The following is a 15,017-nucleotide window of genomic DNA, read 5'->3' on the forward strand; positions in this document are numbered from 1 at the left end:
TGGTGGCTCCTTGTCATCATGGCTACAGGATAATATAGTCTTTTCCTAGGAGGGGAGGATGCTTTTATTCCCAAGGTTATAGTATGCTTTTCCAAACAAGGCTCTTATGTGGAAAAAACTAAGCGTGTGAGGCTAATCTTATCCCTCTGTCAGGATCCAGCCCTATTGCATCCTGGCTCTGCTGCAAAGTCTCTGATTAGCCATCCTCTGAAACTGTGGCACTTACTCATAGTTTTGTCTGGCCTAATCACTAACATTTTCTCATCAACTTATTCATTCATAATCTCAATAAATATTTATAATATTTTATGCCTTGTAGACCTCATGATAAATACTACAAAGGGATGGATCAATAGACTAACCAGTCTATTGAAAATTCACAGAGGAGATGCTTATTGGAGCTATTTTCACTAGTCTATTGACCTTGCAATAGAGACATGAGACATTTTGAAATGTTACATATATACAATGGAATATTGCTCAGCCATTGAAAAGAATGAAATCATATATATCATATATATATGATATATATATTTATTTATTGGAGTTTGATTTGCCAACACATAGCATAACACCCAGTGCTCCCATCAAGTACTCCCCTCACTGCCCAGGCACCCACTCAATCCATCCCCTTGCCATTTGCAATGATGTGGATGGAATTAGAGGGTATTATGCTAAGTGAAATAAGTCAATCAGGGAAAGACAAGCATCATGATTTCACTCATAGTGGAAATTAAGAAACAAAACAGATGAACATAGGAGAAGGAGCTATGAAAAGGAAGGGGAAGGAGCTAGGGAAAAATAAAATAAGATGAAATCAGAGAGAGAGAGAGACAAACCACAGAGACTCTTAACTATAGGAGACAAACTGAGGGTTGCTGGAGGGGATGAGGATAGGGAAATAGGGTAACTGAGTGATGGGCATTAAGGAGGGCACTTGATGTGATGAGCACTGGGTGTTACATGCAACTGATAAATCACTAAACTCTACCACTGAAACTAATAACACACTATGTTAATTAATTTATTTTAAATAATTAAATAAAAAGAAAAAATTTTAGTTTCTTAACAATGGGGAAAACATGACTAGGTGATGGGACACCAGAAGCACATATGTCATGGAATATATGGTATGATGAGTGGACAGTGTTAATAATTAATTAGTAGTATTAATAATGAGTGGAATTCTAAGTGTTAAGGTTTTACCTAGAAGGATATGAGGGGATCTGGTTTTGCTGCTAAATTCAAGACAGAACGAAGTTTTGAGCCAGATCTTCTTACAGAGGCTGGGAGCAAAATAGCAATGAGAACTGAGAATTCTTTTTCATGCTTTTTATCACAGGAAATGAGTTAAGCCAAGACTATACCAAGAATTTTCTCACCAACATCTAGAAAGGTGGTGTACAACGATACCAGATATGTATAAGAAAATACCATTGGATTGGTTTGAAAGTGGATCCAAAATTCTTAGTGCCTCATTCTCTTTTGTTCTCCCAGTAGCTCTGCAGGACTCCACAATGCTGACTCACTTCTGCTTCACTGACAGGTATCTACCTTGTGGGTGTTAGGAGTTTGTCCAAAAGTCCATTCTGTCTAACATTCCTGTTTACTCTGGCTCAGTTCAGGAAAATATGGCCAGTTTTCCTTGCTTGGAGCGTGATGACTATGCCAATTTTCAACCAGTATGGCCAGCCCAGCTACACTCATTCAGATCAAATTCCCCATCGTGTAATCTTGGTTCATTATATCTACAGACATAATTCAAAGGAGATGAGCAATCACTGGCTGGTCATGTTCCATTTCATCCCAACCCCAGAGCCCTGAAAGGGGAACTCATTTCCCTATTTGTGATTACAGTCAGAACCCCTCCTCAACAAGCTTATGCATTCATGAGCACCATACTTAATCTTTGAGCCTGGGTCCAAGGGGGAGTCTTGTGAACTGGAAAGGAGGTGATCATGTGAATGTTGTATTTGCTTTTCATTACCTCTTTATGTAGTGATTTCCCTGAAAGTCTAGTCATATCCTTACAACACCTCCACATATTCAGAACCCTAAATTTTCTCCTCTACATTTTCTTCATCCCACATATGACTTGTGTTCCTCTTTCATACGTGAAAAAGGATAGCACTATTCATATCTGGGAAGCAGCTCGGAGAAAATTTTCAGGTACTTTTAGGTAAAATGTATCTCCACTATTGTATGACTGTTTACTAGACATTGCTGTTCTCTGAATCTTTAAACACATTTCTTTATTTGTTATATGGACTTTCTGGGCCTATATCCTTTCAAGGATGTAATAAAATACTGTGAGATGACAACGCTCAGAAATCATAGTAACTCTCTCTTGTTAAAATACAGAAATTAATTTCAAATGGATTTGGAATTTCAAATTAGTTCCTAATTGCAAAGTGCAAAATATTTTGAGTTTAAGAAGATAATACAGGGTGGTAGTATCCTGATACTGGATTAGATGATTTCTAAAACAAAATACAGTGACTATCTGCTCTAAAGAAAAAGACTAATAAATTCACTCCTCCTCCATCAATGCCTAATTATCCATGCATTGTTAAATTAAAAGAGCACTCCAGCCTGTATGATCTTACACTGCCATGACTAGTATTTGTGCTCAGTTTGTTGAGTGACCCAGACAAGGTGGGCATGAGAGATTAATGTGGTTTCCCTGTTCAGTGATTAGCAGTTGCTTCCCTTTGCTGTAACTTGTCTTCTGCTGAGCAGAGAGATGCAAACACTATGATATTGTGGCTCGTGTTAGAGTTTTTAGAATTCTTCCCACAAACTATAAATTACCAGCCGATCACTCAGAGTGGAGCCTAGTACTGAAGATTAGTTTAAGGGTATCCAGATACAACTAAGCATGTGAAGAAGAGAAGTGGGTTAGTTTGAGGTGGTGTCTGGGATCTGTTGTCTCAACAATGCTCCTCAATGTGATTCTGAACATTGGCCACTCTATTCTTAACAAACCAAATATATTTTTTAAAGATTTTATTTATTTATTCATGAGAGACACAGAGAGTGGCAGAGACATAGGCAGAGGGAGAAGCAGGATCCCCATGAGGAACCTGATGCGAGACTCGATCCCAGGACCCCGGGATCACAACCTGAGCCAAAGGCAGACACTCAACCCCTGAGCACACATGTTTCCTAGACCAAATATTTTTATTTATTTATTTATTTATTTATTTATTTATTTATTTATTTATTATTATTATTTTAAATAAATTTATTTTTTATTGGTGTTCAATTTGTCAACATACAGAATAACACCCAGTGCTCATCCCGTCAAGTGCCCACCTCAGTGCCCGCCACCCAGTCACCCCCACCCCTGCCCACCTCCCCTTCCACCACCCCTAGTTCATTTCCCAGAGTTAGGAGTCTTTCATGTTCTGTCTCCCTTTCTGATATTTCCCCCTCATTTTTTCTCCTTTCCCTTTATTCCCTTTCACTAATTTTTATATTCCCCAAATGAATGAGACCATATAATGTTTGTCCTTTTCCGATTGACTTATTTCACTCAGCATAATACCCTCCAGGTCCATCCACGTCAAAGCAAATGGTGGGTATTTGTCGTTTCTAATGGCTGAGTAATATTCCATTGTATACATAAACCACATCTTCTTTATCCATTCATCTTTCGATGGACACCAAGGTTCCTTCCACAGTTTGGCTATTGTGGACATTGCTGCTAGAAACATTGGGGTGCAGGTGGACCAAATATTTTTAAAAGGCACTGTCTGGAGAACTCTAGAAGAGGATGTGGAAGTTGAATGGGGTGTGGATGAAAGTCTTTCTCTCTTTGCAGTCTCTACTGCCCCACTGTTCTTTCTCAGTGCATCTCTTTGCATTCCTGCTGGATGTGAAGGCCCTGAGGAGGACACAGGACTGGGTTGGGGTGCACCTACCTGTGACCACAAGCTCCAGGGCATCACTAGGGCTGACCACACATAAGGGCTGCCACTGTGCCAATCATAGCACCTGTAGTTCCCTGAGAAGCTTTGGTTCACAGGACCTAGAATAAAGGTGCCTTGATGTTCCCCATTTTGAGTTATGAAAGGGTGGCTCCTCCTTCCCTGGCCAGTGAAAATATATCAAGTGGGATGTGTGCTGAACTTCACTGTAATGAGATCTTCTCCCCTAGCTTCACCACGGCGCTCTGGGCAGCAGAGAGGAAGGGTTTGTCCTAGAAACCTAAAAGAGAAGAGAGTAAGCTATTAGCAAGGTTTTTCTTCCTTTCCCTGTTATCCTTACCCCCCCTTTTCTTTTTATTTTTTAAATTGGAGTTCGATTTGCCAACATATAGTATAGCACTGGGGAGTCTCTCATGTTCTGTCACCCTCTCTGATTTTTCCCACTCATTTTCTCTTTCCCCTATAATCCCTTTCACTATTTTTTATATTTCTCATATGAGTGAAACCATATGATGTTTGTCCTTCTCTGATTGGCTTATTTCATTCAAAATAATACCCTCCAGTTCCATCCATGTTGAAGCAAATGGTGGGTATTCATCATTTCTAATGGTTGAATAATATTCCATTGTATATATAGACCACATTTTCATTTATCTTTTCATGGACACCAAGGCTCCTTCCACAGTTTGGCTATTGTGGGCATTGCTGCTATAAATATTGGAGTGCAGGTGTTCCAGCGATTCACTGCATCTGTATCTTTTGGGTAAATTCCCAGCAGTGCAATTGCCAGGTCATAGGTAGCTTTATTTTTAACTCTTTGAGGAACCTCCACACAGTTTTCCAGAGTGGCTGCATCAGCTTGCGTTCCCACCAACAGTGCAAGAGGGTTCCCCTTTCTCCACATCCTCCCCAACATTTGTTGTTTCCTGTCTTGTTGATTTTTGCCATTATCACTGGTATGAGGCAGTATCTCATTGTGGGTTTGATTTGTATTTCCCTGATGGCAAGTGATGTGGAGCATTTTCTCATGTGCTTGTTGGCCATGTGTATGTCTTCTTTTTAAAAAATTTTTTATTTATTTATTTTTTTTAATTGGAGTTCAATTTGCCGCATATCACCCAGTGATCATCCCATCAAGTGCCCCCCTCAGTGCCTGGCACCCAGTCACCCCAACCCCTTGCCCACCTACCTTTCCACTATCCTTTGTTCGTTTCCCAGAGTTAGGAGTCTCTCATGTTCTATCATCCTCACTGATATTTTCACTCATTTTCTCCTTTCCCCTTTGTTCCCTTTCATATTCCCAAAATGAATGAGACCATATAATGTTTGTCCTTCTCCAATTGACTTACTTCACTCAGCATAATACCCTCTAGTTCCATCCACGTTGAAGCAAATGGTGGCTATTTGTCGTTTCTAATGGCTGAGTAATATCCCATTGTATACATAAACCACATCTTTTTTTATCCATTCATCTTTCGATGGACACCGAGGCTCCTTCCACAGTTTGGCTATTGTGGACATTGCTGCTATAAACATTGGGGTGCAGGTGTCCCGGCGTTTCACTGCATCTGAATCTTTGGGGTAAATCCACAGCAGTGCAATTGCTGGGTCGTAGGGCAGGTCTATTTTTAACTCTTTGAGGAACCTCCACACAGTTTTCCAGAGTGGCTGCACCAGTTCACATTCCCACCAACAGTGTAAGAGGGTTCCCTTTTCTCCGCATCCTCTCGAACATTTGTTGTTTCCTGCCTTGTTAATTTTCCTCATTCTCACTGGTGTGAGGTGGTATCTCATTGTGGTTTTGATTTGTATTTCCCTGATGGCAAGTGATGCAGAGCATTTTCTCATGTGCATGTTGGCCATGTCTATGTCTTCCTCTGTGAGATTTCTCTTCATGTCTTTTGCCCATTTCATGATTGGATTGTTTGTTTCTTTGGTGTTGAGTTTAATAAGCTCTTTATAGATCTTGGAAACTAGCCCTTTATCTGATATGTCATTTGCAAATATCTTCTCCCATTCTGTAGGTTGTCTTTTAGTTTTGTTGACTGTTTCTTTTGCTGTGCAAAAGCTTTTTATCTTGATGAAGTCCTAAGAGTTCATATTTGCTTTTGTGTCCCTTGCCTTCATAGATGTATCTTGCAAGAAGTTGCTGTGTCCAAGTTCAAAAAGGGTGTTGCCTGTGTTCTCCTCTAGGATTTTGATTGACACCAGTAGTTTTATTTTTTTTATTTTTATTTTTTATAAATTAATTTTTATTGGTGTTCAATTTACCAACATACAGAATAACACCCAGTGCTCATCCCGTCAAGTGTCCCCCTCTGTGCCCGTCACCCATTCACCCCCACCCCCGCCCTCCTCCCCTTCCACCACCCCTAGTTCATTTCCCAGAGTTAGAAGTCTTTATGTTCTGTGTCCCTTTCTGATATCTCCCACACATTTCTTCTCCCTTCCCTTATATTCCCCTTCACTATTATTCATATTCCCCAAATGAGTGAGGACACCAGTAGTTTTATAATTGTACTTCTGAATTGAAAATCTGACTTGTACTGAAATCCAAATTCTGTAGCTCTGTGGCAGAGAGTACTTTTTCCATTTCTTTTTTTTTTCTGTGGTGATTTCTTCCTCTAGTCTTTTTGTCCAGTGCAGAGTGTATGTATGAGAGGGATGAGTCAAAAATCTCAACCATGACCGAAGCCAAATATACCCTAGATGATTCTGAAGAGGTCAGAGACCAGAAAATAAAAGAAAAAGAAGAACAGAATAAAATAAAATAAAGGTTCACTAAAGTGAAAAAACAATTTTAAAACAAAGAAGTAAAAATTAAAAGCCAAAGCCAAAAACAAAGAAGATGAAAAATGAAAAAGAAATAGAAATAACATAAAGATAAGAAATAATGAAAAGGATTATAAAGGAAAGGAGGGAAAATGAGTGGGAAAAATTACAGAGGGACACAAACCATGAGAGACTCCTAAATCTGGGAAATGAAGAAAGGGTTGTGGAAGGGGAAGTGGGTGGGGGGATGAGGTAACTGGGTGACAGGCACTGAGATGGGCACTTGATGGGATGAGCACTGGGTGTTATACTATATGTTCACTAATAGAACTGCAATAAAAAAAGAAAACACAAAAAAGGGGGAATGGTGGTGGTGAGTAAGTGGTAGTAGAGAGAGAATGTAGTCTACCTGAGGGCTTGTAGGGGGTGATCCTCTTGGTTCTAAGTTTATTTTGCTCTGTATGTTAGAAGATGCTCAACCCCAAATTTATATAAATCAGTAATACTTATATAAAGCCCTAACATTGACCACAAAAACATAAAGAAGATAACGGGGGTGGGGGTAAGAATGGGAAGAAAGGGAGAATAGAATCACACAGAATGATCCAGCAAGGTGTTCCCCTTTGTTCTGGGTGTATGTTGGTAGTGTTTTAGAAGGAGCTAACTTCCACCATTGTATTTCAAAACAAGGCAGAAACAACAAAAACAAATACCCATATCTCGCATATCTACCAAAATTAAATTGACTATGTTGAAGGGAATCCAGAAGTGAAAAATACATCTAAAACATGTATTATTTATATTATTTATATTCCCCAAATGAATGAGAACATATAGAAAGGAAGGAAGAAGAAATGGGTAGGAAATATCAGAAAGGGAGACAGAACATGAAGACTCCTAACTCTGGGAAATGAACTAGGGGTGGTGGAAGGGAAGGAGGGGGGGGTGAATGGGTGATGGGCACTGAGGGGGGCACTTGACGGGATGAGCACTGGGTGTTATTCTGTATGTTGGCAAATTGAACACCAATTAAAAAATAAATTTATTATTAAAAAATGGAAAAAAATTATTAAAAAAATAAAATAAGTCTCTCGTAGACAGCATAAAGCTGGATACTGTTTTTTTTTTTAAATTTATGATAGTCACAGAGAGAGAGAGAGAGAGAGAGAGGCAGAGACACAGGCAGAGGGAGAAGCAGGCTCCATGCACCGGGAGCCCGACGTGGGACTCGATCCCGGGTCTCCAGGATCGCGCCCTGGGCCAAAGGCAGGCGCCAAACCGCTGCACCACCCAGGGATCCCCTGGATACTGTTTTTTAATCCACTCTATCTATATATTTGATTTGGGTGTTTAATCCATTTATATTTAAAGTAATTACTGACAGGGAAGTATTTGCTTTAGGATTTTGTTGTTTTCTGTATGTTTTACAGCTTTTTTGGTTCCTCATTTCTTCCATTACTATCCTCATTTGTATTTAGTTGATTTTTGTTGTTGTTATATATTTTCATTATCTTCTCTTTTCCTTTTGTATATATTCTAGAGATATTTTCTATGTGGCTATGATGGGGAATACATATAGCATCCTGAAATTATAACATAGTAATATAAATTGGAAGTAACTTAATTTCGGGATCCCTGGGTGGTGCAGCGGTATGGTGCCTGCCTTTGGCCCAGGGTGCGGTCCTGGAGACCCAGGATCGAATCCCACGTTGGGCTCCCGGTGCATGGAGCCTGCTTCTCCCTCTGCCTGTGTCTCTGCCTCTCTCTCTCTCTCTCTGTGTGACTATCATAAATAAAAAAAAGGAAGTAACTTAATTTCAATCACATATAAAAACTCTACTTTTACAGGTCAACCCCCCAACTTTATGTTATTAATGTCACAAATTACATTTTTATATATAGTGTGCCCATTAAAATATACTCATAATGAATTTTTGTGCATTCATCTTTTAATTCCCATCAAAATAAAGGATGGGGTTACACACCAAAAAATAAAAAATAAAACATGTAAGTGTAGAAATATGAAAGTCAAAAAGGCCAACAGGAAATACAAATCAAAACCACAATAAGATACCACCTCACACCAGTGAGAATGGTGAAAATTAACAAGGCAGGAAACAACAAATGTTGGAGAGGATGTGGAGAAAGGGGAACCCTCTTGCACTGCTGGAGGGAATGTGAACTGGTACAGCCACTCTGGAAAACTGTGTGGAGGTTCCTCAAAGAGTTAAAAATAGAGCAACCCTACAACCCAGCAATTGCACTGCTGGGGATTTACCCCAAAGATACAGATGCAGTGAAAGACCAAGACAACTTCACCCCAATGTTTATAGCAGCAATGTCCACAATAGCCAAACTGTGGAAGGAGCCTCAGTGTCCATCAAAAGATGAATGGATAAAGAAGATGTGGTTTATGTATACAATGGAATATTACTCAGCCATTAGAAATGACGAATACCCACCATTTGCTTCTATGCGGATGGAACTGGAGGGTATTATGCTGAGTGAAATAAGTCAATCAGAGAAGGAAAAACATTATATGGTTTCATTCATATGGGGAATATAAAAATAGTGAAAGGGATTAAAGGGGAAAGGAGAGAAAATGAGTGGGAAATATCAGAGAGGGTGACAGAACATGAGAGACTCCTAATTCTGGGAAATGAACAAGGGGCAGTGGAGGGGTTGGTGGGTGGGGGGATGGGGTGACTGGGTGCCGGGCACTGAGGGGGGCACTTGACGAGATGAGCACTGGGTGTTATGCTATATGTTGGCAAATTGAACTCCAATAAAAAAATTATACAAAAAAAAACCCAAAAAAAGTAAAAACTTAAAAATGAAGGATTGGTAAAACATTGTAGTTAAGGTGGAAAAGAGAAAAAATATTGGAGATTTTTAGTTTGATATAAAAATGAATCATAATGGAAAAAGAAAAAAAAAGAAAAAATGAGAAAAAAATGAGAAAAAAGGACCCTCTAGTTCTACATCCTATTTTCCCTCAGTCCTGGAGGTTCCCAACGCTGCTTCGTCAATAAACCTGCTCTTCCTTTGTCCTTCAAGCTGGTATGGGGGAGGGGTCTGCTGAGAATCAGTTGTTGTGCCTGGGGGGTAAATACCCTGCCCGTTGCCAGGAGGGGCGGGATGCTCTCAGGCTCCCAAGGGCACTAACAGAGGACAGCGCCCTTGGGGGAGAGCACACCACACACCGCGGCCGGCCGAGCTCCCTAAAGGGCTACAGCGCACGCCAGGCTGGGCTGGGAGCAGCTCCGAGGCGGCTCCAAGCTCAGGGAGCTGCGCTGCCCCGGGAGCGCAATTCCAGTGGCGCAGGCCCGGGAACCTAGGGCTCCGGGGGACACAGCCCAAGATCCGGCGCTCCCCCCGGGACAGGCAGAGGCCGAGAGGGCCCAGGACAGCCAGGACGCTCCTGCAGCCGGGTGGCCCCGAGCTGTGCAGATCACGGGGTTGGAGAACCATGTATCATTCAAATGGTCCTCAAAAGAAAGCAGGGGTAGCCATCCTTATATCAGATAAACTAAAGTTTATTTTGAAGACTGTAGTAAGAGATGAAGAGGGACACTATATCATACTTAAAGGATCTATCCAACAAGAGGACCTAACAATGCTGAATATGTATGCCCCTAATGTGGGAGCTGCCAAGTATATCAATCAGTTAATAACCAAAGTAAAGACATACTTAGATAATAATACACTTATCCTTGGTGACTTGAACGCAGGGCTTTCTACAATTGACAGGTATTCTAAGCATAACATCTCCAAAGAAACAAGAGCTTTAAATGATACACTGGACCAGATGGATTTCACAGATATTTACAGAACTTTACATCCAAATGCAACTGAATACACATTATTCTCAAGTGCACATGGAACTTTCTCCAGAATAGACCACATACTGGGTCACAAATCAGGTCTTAACCGATACCAAAGATTGGGATTGTCCCCTGCATATTTTCAGACCATAATGCTTTGAAATTAGAACTAAATCACAAGAAGAAGTTTGGAAAGATTTCAAACTCGTGGAGGTTAAGGACCATCCTGCTAAAAGATGAAAGGGTCAACCAGGAGATTAGAGAAGAATTAAAAAGATTCATGGAAACTAATGAGAATGAAAATACAACTGTTCAAAATCTTTGGGATACAGCAAAAGCAGTCCTGAGGGGAAAATACATCGCAATACAAGCCTCCATCCCAAAACGGGAAAGAACTCAAATACAAAAGCTAACCTTGCACCTAAAGGAGCAGGAGAAGGAACAGCAAATAAAACCTTCACCCAGCAGAAGAAGACAGTTAATAAATATTCGAGCAGAACTCAATGAAATAGAGACCAGAAGAACTGTGGAACAGACCAACAAAACCAGGAGTTGGTTCTTTGAAAGAATTAATAAGATAGATAAACCATTAGCCAGCCTTATTAAAAAGAAGAGAAAAACTCAAATTAATAAAATCGTGAATGAGAAAGGAGAGATCACCACTAACACCAAGGAAATACAAATGATTTTAAAAACATATTATGAGCAGCTATAAGCCAATAAATTAGACAATCTAGAAGAAATGGATGCATTTGTGGAAAACCACAAACTACCAAAACTGGAACTGGAAGAAAGAGAAAACCTGAACAGGTCAATAACCAGGGAGGAAATTGAAGCAGTCATCAAAAACCTCCCAAGACACAGAAGTCCAGGGCCAGATGGCTTCCCTGGGGAATTCTATCAAACGTTTAAAGAAGAATCCGTACCTATTCTACTAATGCTGTTTGGTAAGATAGAAAGAGATGGAATACTTCCAAATTCGTTCTATGAGGCTAGCATCACCTTAATTCCAAAACCAGACAGACCCCACCAAAAAGGAGAATTATAGATGAATATCCCTGATGAACATAGATGCAAAAATTCTCAACAAGATACTAGCCAATAGGATCCAACAATACATTAAGAAGATGACAGGCACTGAGGGGGGCACTTGATGGGATGAGCACTGGGTGTTATTATATATGTTGGCAAATTGAACACCAATAAAAAATAAATTTATAAAAAAAGATTATTTACCATGAACAAGTGGGATTTATCCCCGGGATGCAAGGCTAGTTCCACACTCGTAAAGCAATCAATGTGATTGATCATATCAGCAAAAGAAAAAACAAGAACCATACGATCCTCTCAATAGATGCAGAGAAAGCATTTGACAAAATACAGCATCCATTCCTGATCAAAACTCTTCAGAGTGTAGGGATAGAGGGAACATTCCTCAGCATCTTAAAAGCCATCTACAAAAAGCCCACAGCAAATATCATTCTCAATGGGGAAGCACTGGGAGCCTTTCCCCTAAGATCAGGAACAAGACAGGGATGTCCACTTTCACCACTGTTATTCAACATAGTACTAGAATTTTAGCTTCAGCAATCAGGCAACAAAAAGAAATAAAAGGCATTCAAATTGGCAAAGAAGGAGTCAAACTGTCTCTCTTTGCAGATGACATGATACTGTACGTAGAAAACCTAAAAGACTCCACCTCAAGATTGCTAGAACTCATACAGCAATTTGGCAGTGTGGAAGGATACAAAATCAATGCCCAGAGTCAGTGGCATTTCTATACACTAACAATGAGACTGAAGAAAGAGAAATTAAGGAGTCAATCCCATTTACAATTGCACCCAAAAGCATAAGATACCTAGGAATAAACCTAACCAAAGAGGTAAAGGATCTATACTCTAAAAAGTACAGAACACTTCTGAAAGAAATTGAGGAAGACACAAAGAGATGGAGACATATTCCATGCTCATGGATTAATTAATATTAATTAATAATTAATATTGTGAAAATGTCCATGCTACCCAGGGCAATTTACACATTTAATGCAATCCCTATCAAATACCAAGGACAAACATTATATGGTCTCATTCATTTGGGGAATATAAAAAATAGTGAAAGGGAATAAAGGGGAAAGGAGAAAAAATGAGTGGAAATATCAGAAAGGAAGACAGAACATGAAAGACTCCTAACTCTGGGAAACGAACTAGGGGTGGTGGAAGGGGAGGAGAGCAGGGGGTGGGGGTGAATGGGTGATGGGCACTGAGGTGGGCACTTGACGGGATGAGCGCTGGGTGTTGTTCTATATGTTGGCAAATTGAACACCAATAAAAAATAAATTTATATATAAAAAAACAAAATATCATGGACTTTCTTCAGAGAGTTGGAACAAATCATCTTAAGATGTGTGTGGAATCAGAAAAGATCCCGAGTAGCCTGGGGAATTTTAAAAAAGAAAACCATAGCTGGGGGCATCACAATGCCAGATTTCAGGTTGTACTACAAAGCTGTGGTCATCAAGACAGTGTGGTAATGGGACAAAAACAGACACATAGGTCAATGGAACAGAATAGAGAATCCAGAAGTGGACCCTCAACTAATGGTCAACTAATATTCGATAAAGGAGGAAAGGCTATCCATTGGAAGAAAGACAGTCTCTTCAGTAAAGAGACTGGGAAAATTGGACATCCACATGCAGAAGAATGAAACTAGACCACTCTCTTTCACCATACACAAAGATAAACTCAAAATGGATGAAAGATCTTAATATGAGACAAGAATCCATCAAAATCCTAGAGGAGAACACAGGCAACACCCTTTTGAACTCGGCCACTAACTTCTTGTAAGATACATCCATTTTGACAAAAGCAAAAATGAACTATTGGGACTTCATCAAGATAAGAAGCTTTTGCACAGCAAAGGATACAGTCAACAAAACTAAAAGACAACCTACAGAATGGGAGAAGATATCTGCAAATAATGTATCAGATAAAGGGCTAGTTTCCAAGATCTATAAAGAACTTATTAAACTCAACAGCAAAGAAACAAACAATCCAATCATGAAATGGGCAAAAGACATGAAGAGAAATCTCACAGAGGAAGACATAGACATGGCCAACAAGCACATGAGAAAATGCTCCGCATCATTGGCCATCAGGGAAATACAAATCAAAACCACAGTATAAGGGAAGGGAGAAGAAATGTGTGGGAAATATCAGAAAGGGAGACAGAACATAAAGACTCCTAACTCTGGGAAATGAACTAGGGGTGGTGGAAGGGGAGGAGGGCGGGTGGTGGGGGTTAATGGGTGACGGGCACTTGACGGGATGAGCACTGGGTGTTATTCTGTATGTTGGTAAATTGAACACCAATAAAAAATTAATTTATTAAAAAAATAAATAAATATTGAGCTGCTACAAAAAACAAACAAACAAACAAACAAAAAAAAACAAAACCACAATGAGATACCACCTCACACCAGTGAGAATGGGGAAAATTAACAAAGCAGGAAACCACAAATGTTGGAGAGGATGCGGAGAAAAAGGAACCCTCTTACACTGTTGGTGGGAATGTGAACTGGTGCAGCCACTCTGGAAAACTGTGTGGAGGGTTCTCTAAGGGTTAAAAATAGACCTGCCCTACGACCCAGCAATTGCACTGCTGGGGATTTACCCCAAAGATACAGATGCAATGAAATGCCGGGACATTTGCACCCCGATGTTTCTAGCAGCAATGTCCACAATAGCCGAACTGTGGAAGGAGCCTCGGTGTCCATCGAAAGATGAATGGATAAAGAAGATGTGGTTTATGTATACAATGGAATATTCCTCAGCCATTAGAAATGACAAATACCCACCATTTGCTTCAACGTGGATGGAACTGGAGGGTATTATGCTGAGTGAAGTAAGTCAATTGGAGAAGGACAAACAGTGTATGTTCTCATTCATTTAGGGAATATAAATAATAGTGAAAGGGAATAGAGGGGAAGGGAGAAGAAATGGGTAGGAAATATCTGAAAGGGAGACAGTACATGAGAGACTCCTAACTCTGGGAAACGAACTAGGGGTGGTGGAAGGGGAGGAGGGCGGGGGGTGGGGGTGACTGGGTGGCGGGCACTTAGGGGGACACTTGATGGGATGAGCAATGGGTGTTATGTATATCTTGACAAGTTTAATTCCATTAAAAAAAAAAGAGTCAGATGCTAGCTGATGGAGAGGCAGAGGGAGAGGGAGAAAATTTCAAATAACTCACCTGTGAGCACAGCCACACAGAGCTCAACCTCATGACCCTGAGACCATGACTCGAGCTATAACGAAAAGTCGGACAATTAACTGACTCGGTCACCCAGGTGGCCCTCACTCTGAAGCCCTGAATCTCTTTGTCTTAGGGATGTGTGACCTGCTGACCCTTTCACGTTTGCCCCTATATTCTCCTTGAAAGTCAACTCCATTAACATCCTTCACTACACCATGAGATATGGAGACATAGATTTCAG

The 15,017-nt window shown here is 40.3% G+C and overlaps 1 protein-coding gene across 1 annotated transcript; it reads right to left on the bottom strand.

The window, feature by feature from the left end:
* Positions 1 to 1,593: 1,593 nt before the first annotated feature.
* On the bottom strand, positions 1,594 to 14,806 carry FCAR (Fc alpha receptor). The gene is given in 5 exon segments (XM_055310210.1): positions 1,594 to 1,748; positions 3,924 to 3,956; positions 3,959 to 4,069; positions 4,072 to 4,201; positions 14,774 to 14,806. Coding segments are annotated over 5 exon segments (462 nt in total).
* Positions 14,807 to 15,017: the final 211 nt, after the last annotated feature.

This window comes from Nyctereutes procyonoides, unplaced genomic scaffold (assembly GCF_905146905.1).
Source record: "Nyctereutes procyonoides isolate TBG_1078 unplaced genomic scaffold, NYPRO_anot_genome, whole genome shotgun sequence".
Classification (NCBI taxonomy): domain Eukaryota; kingdom Metazoa; phylum Chordata; class Mammalia; order Carnivora; family Canidae; genus Nyctereutes; species Nyctereutes procyonoides.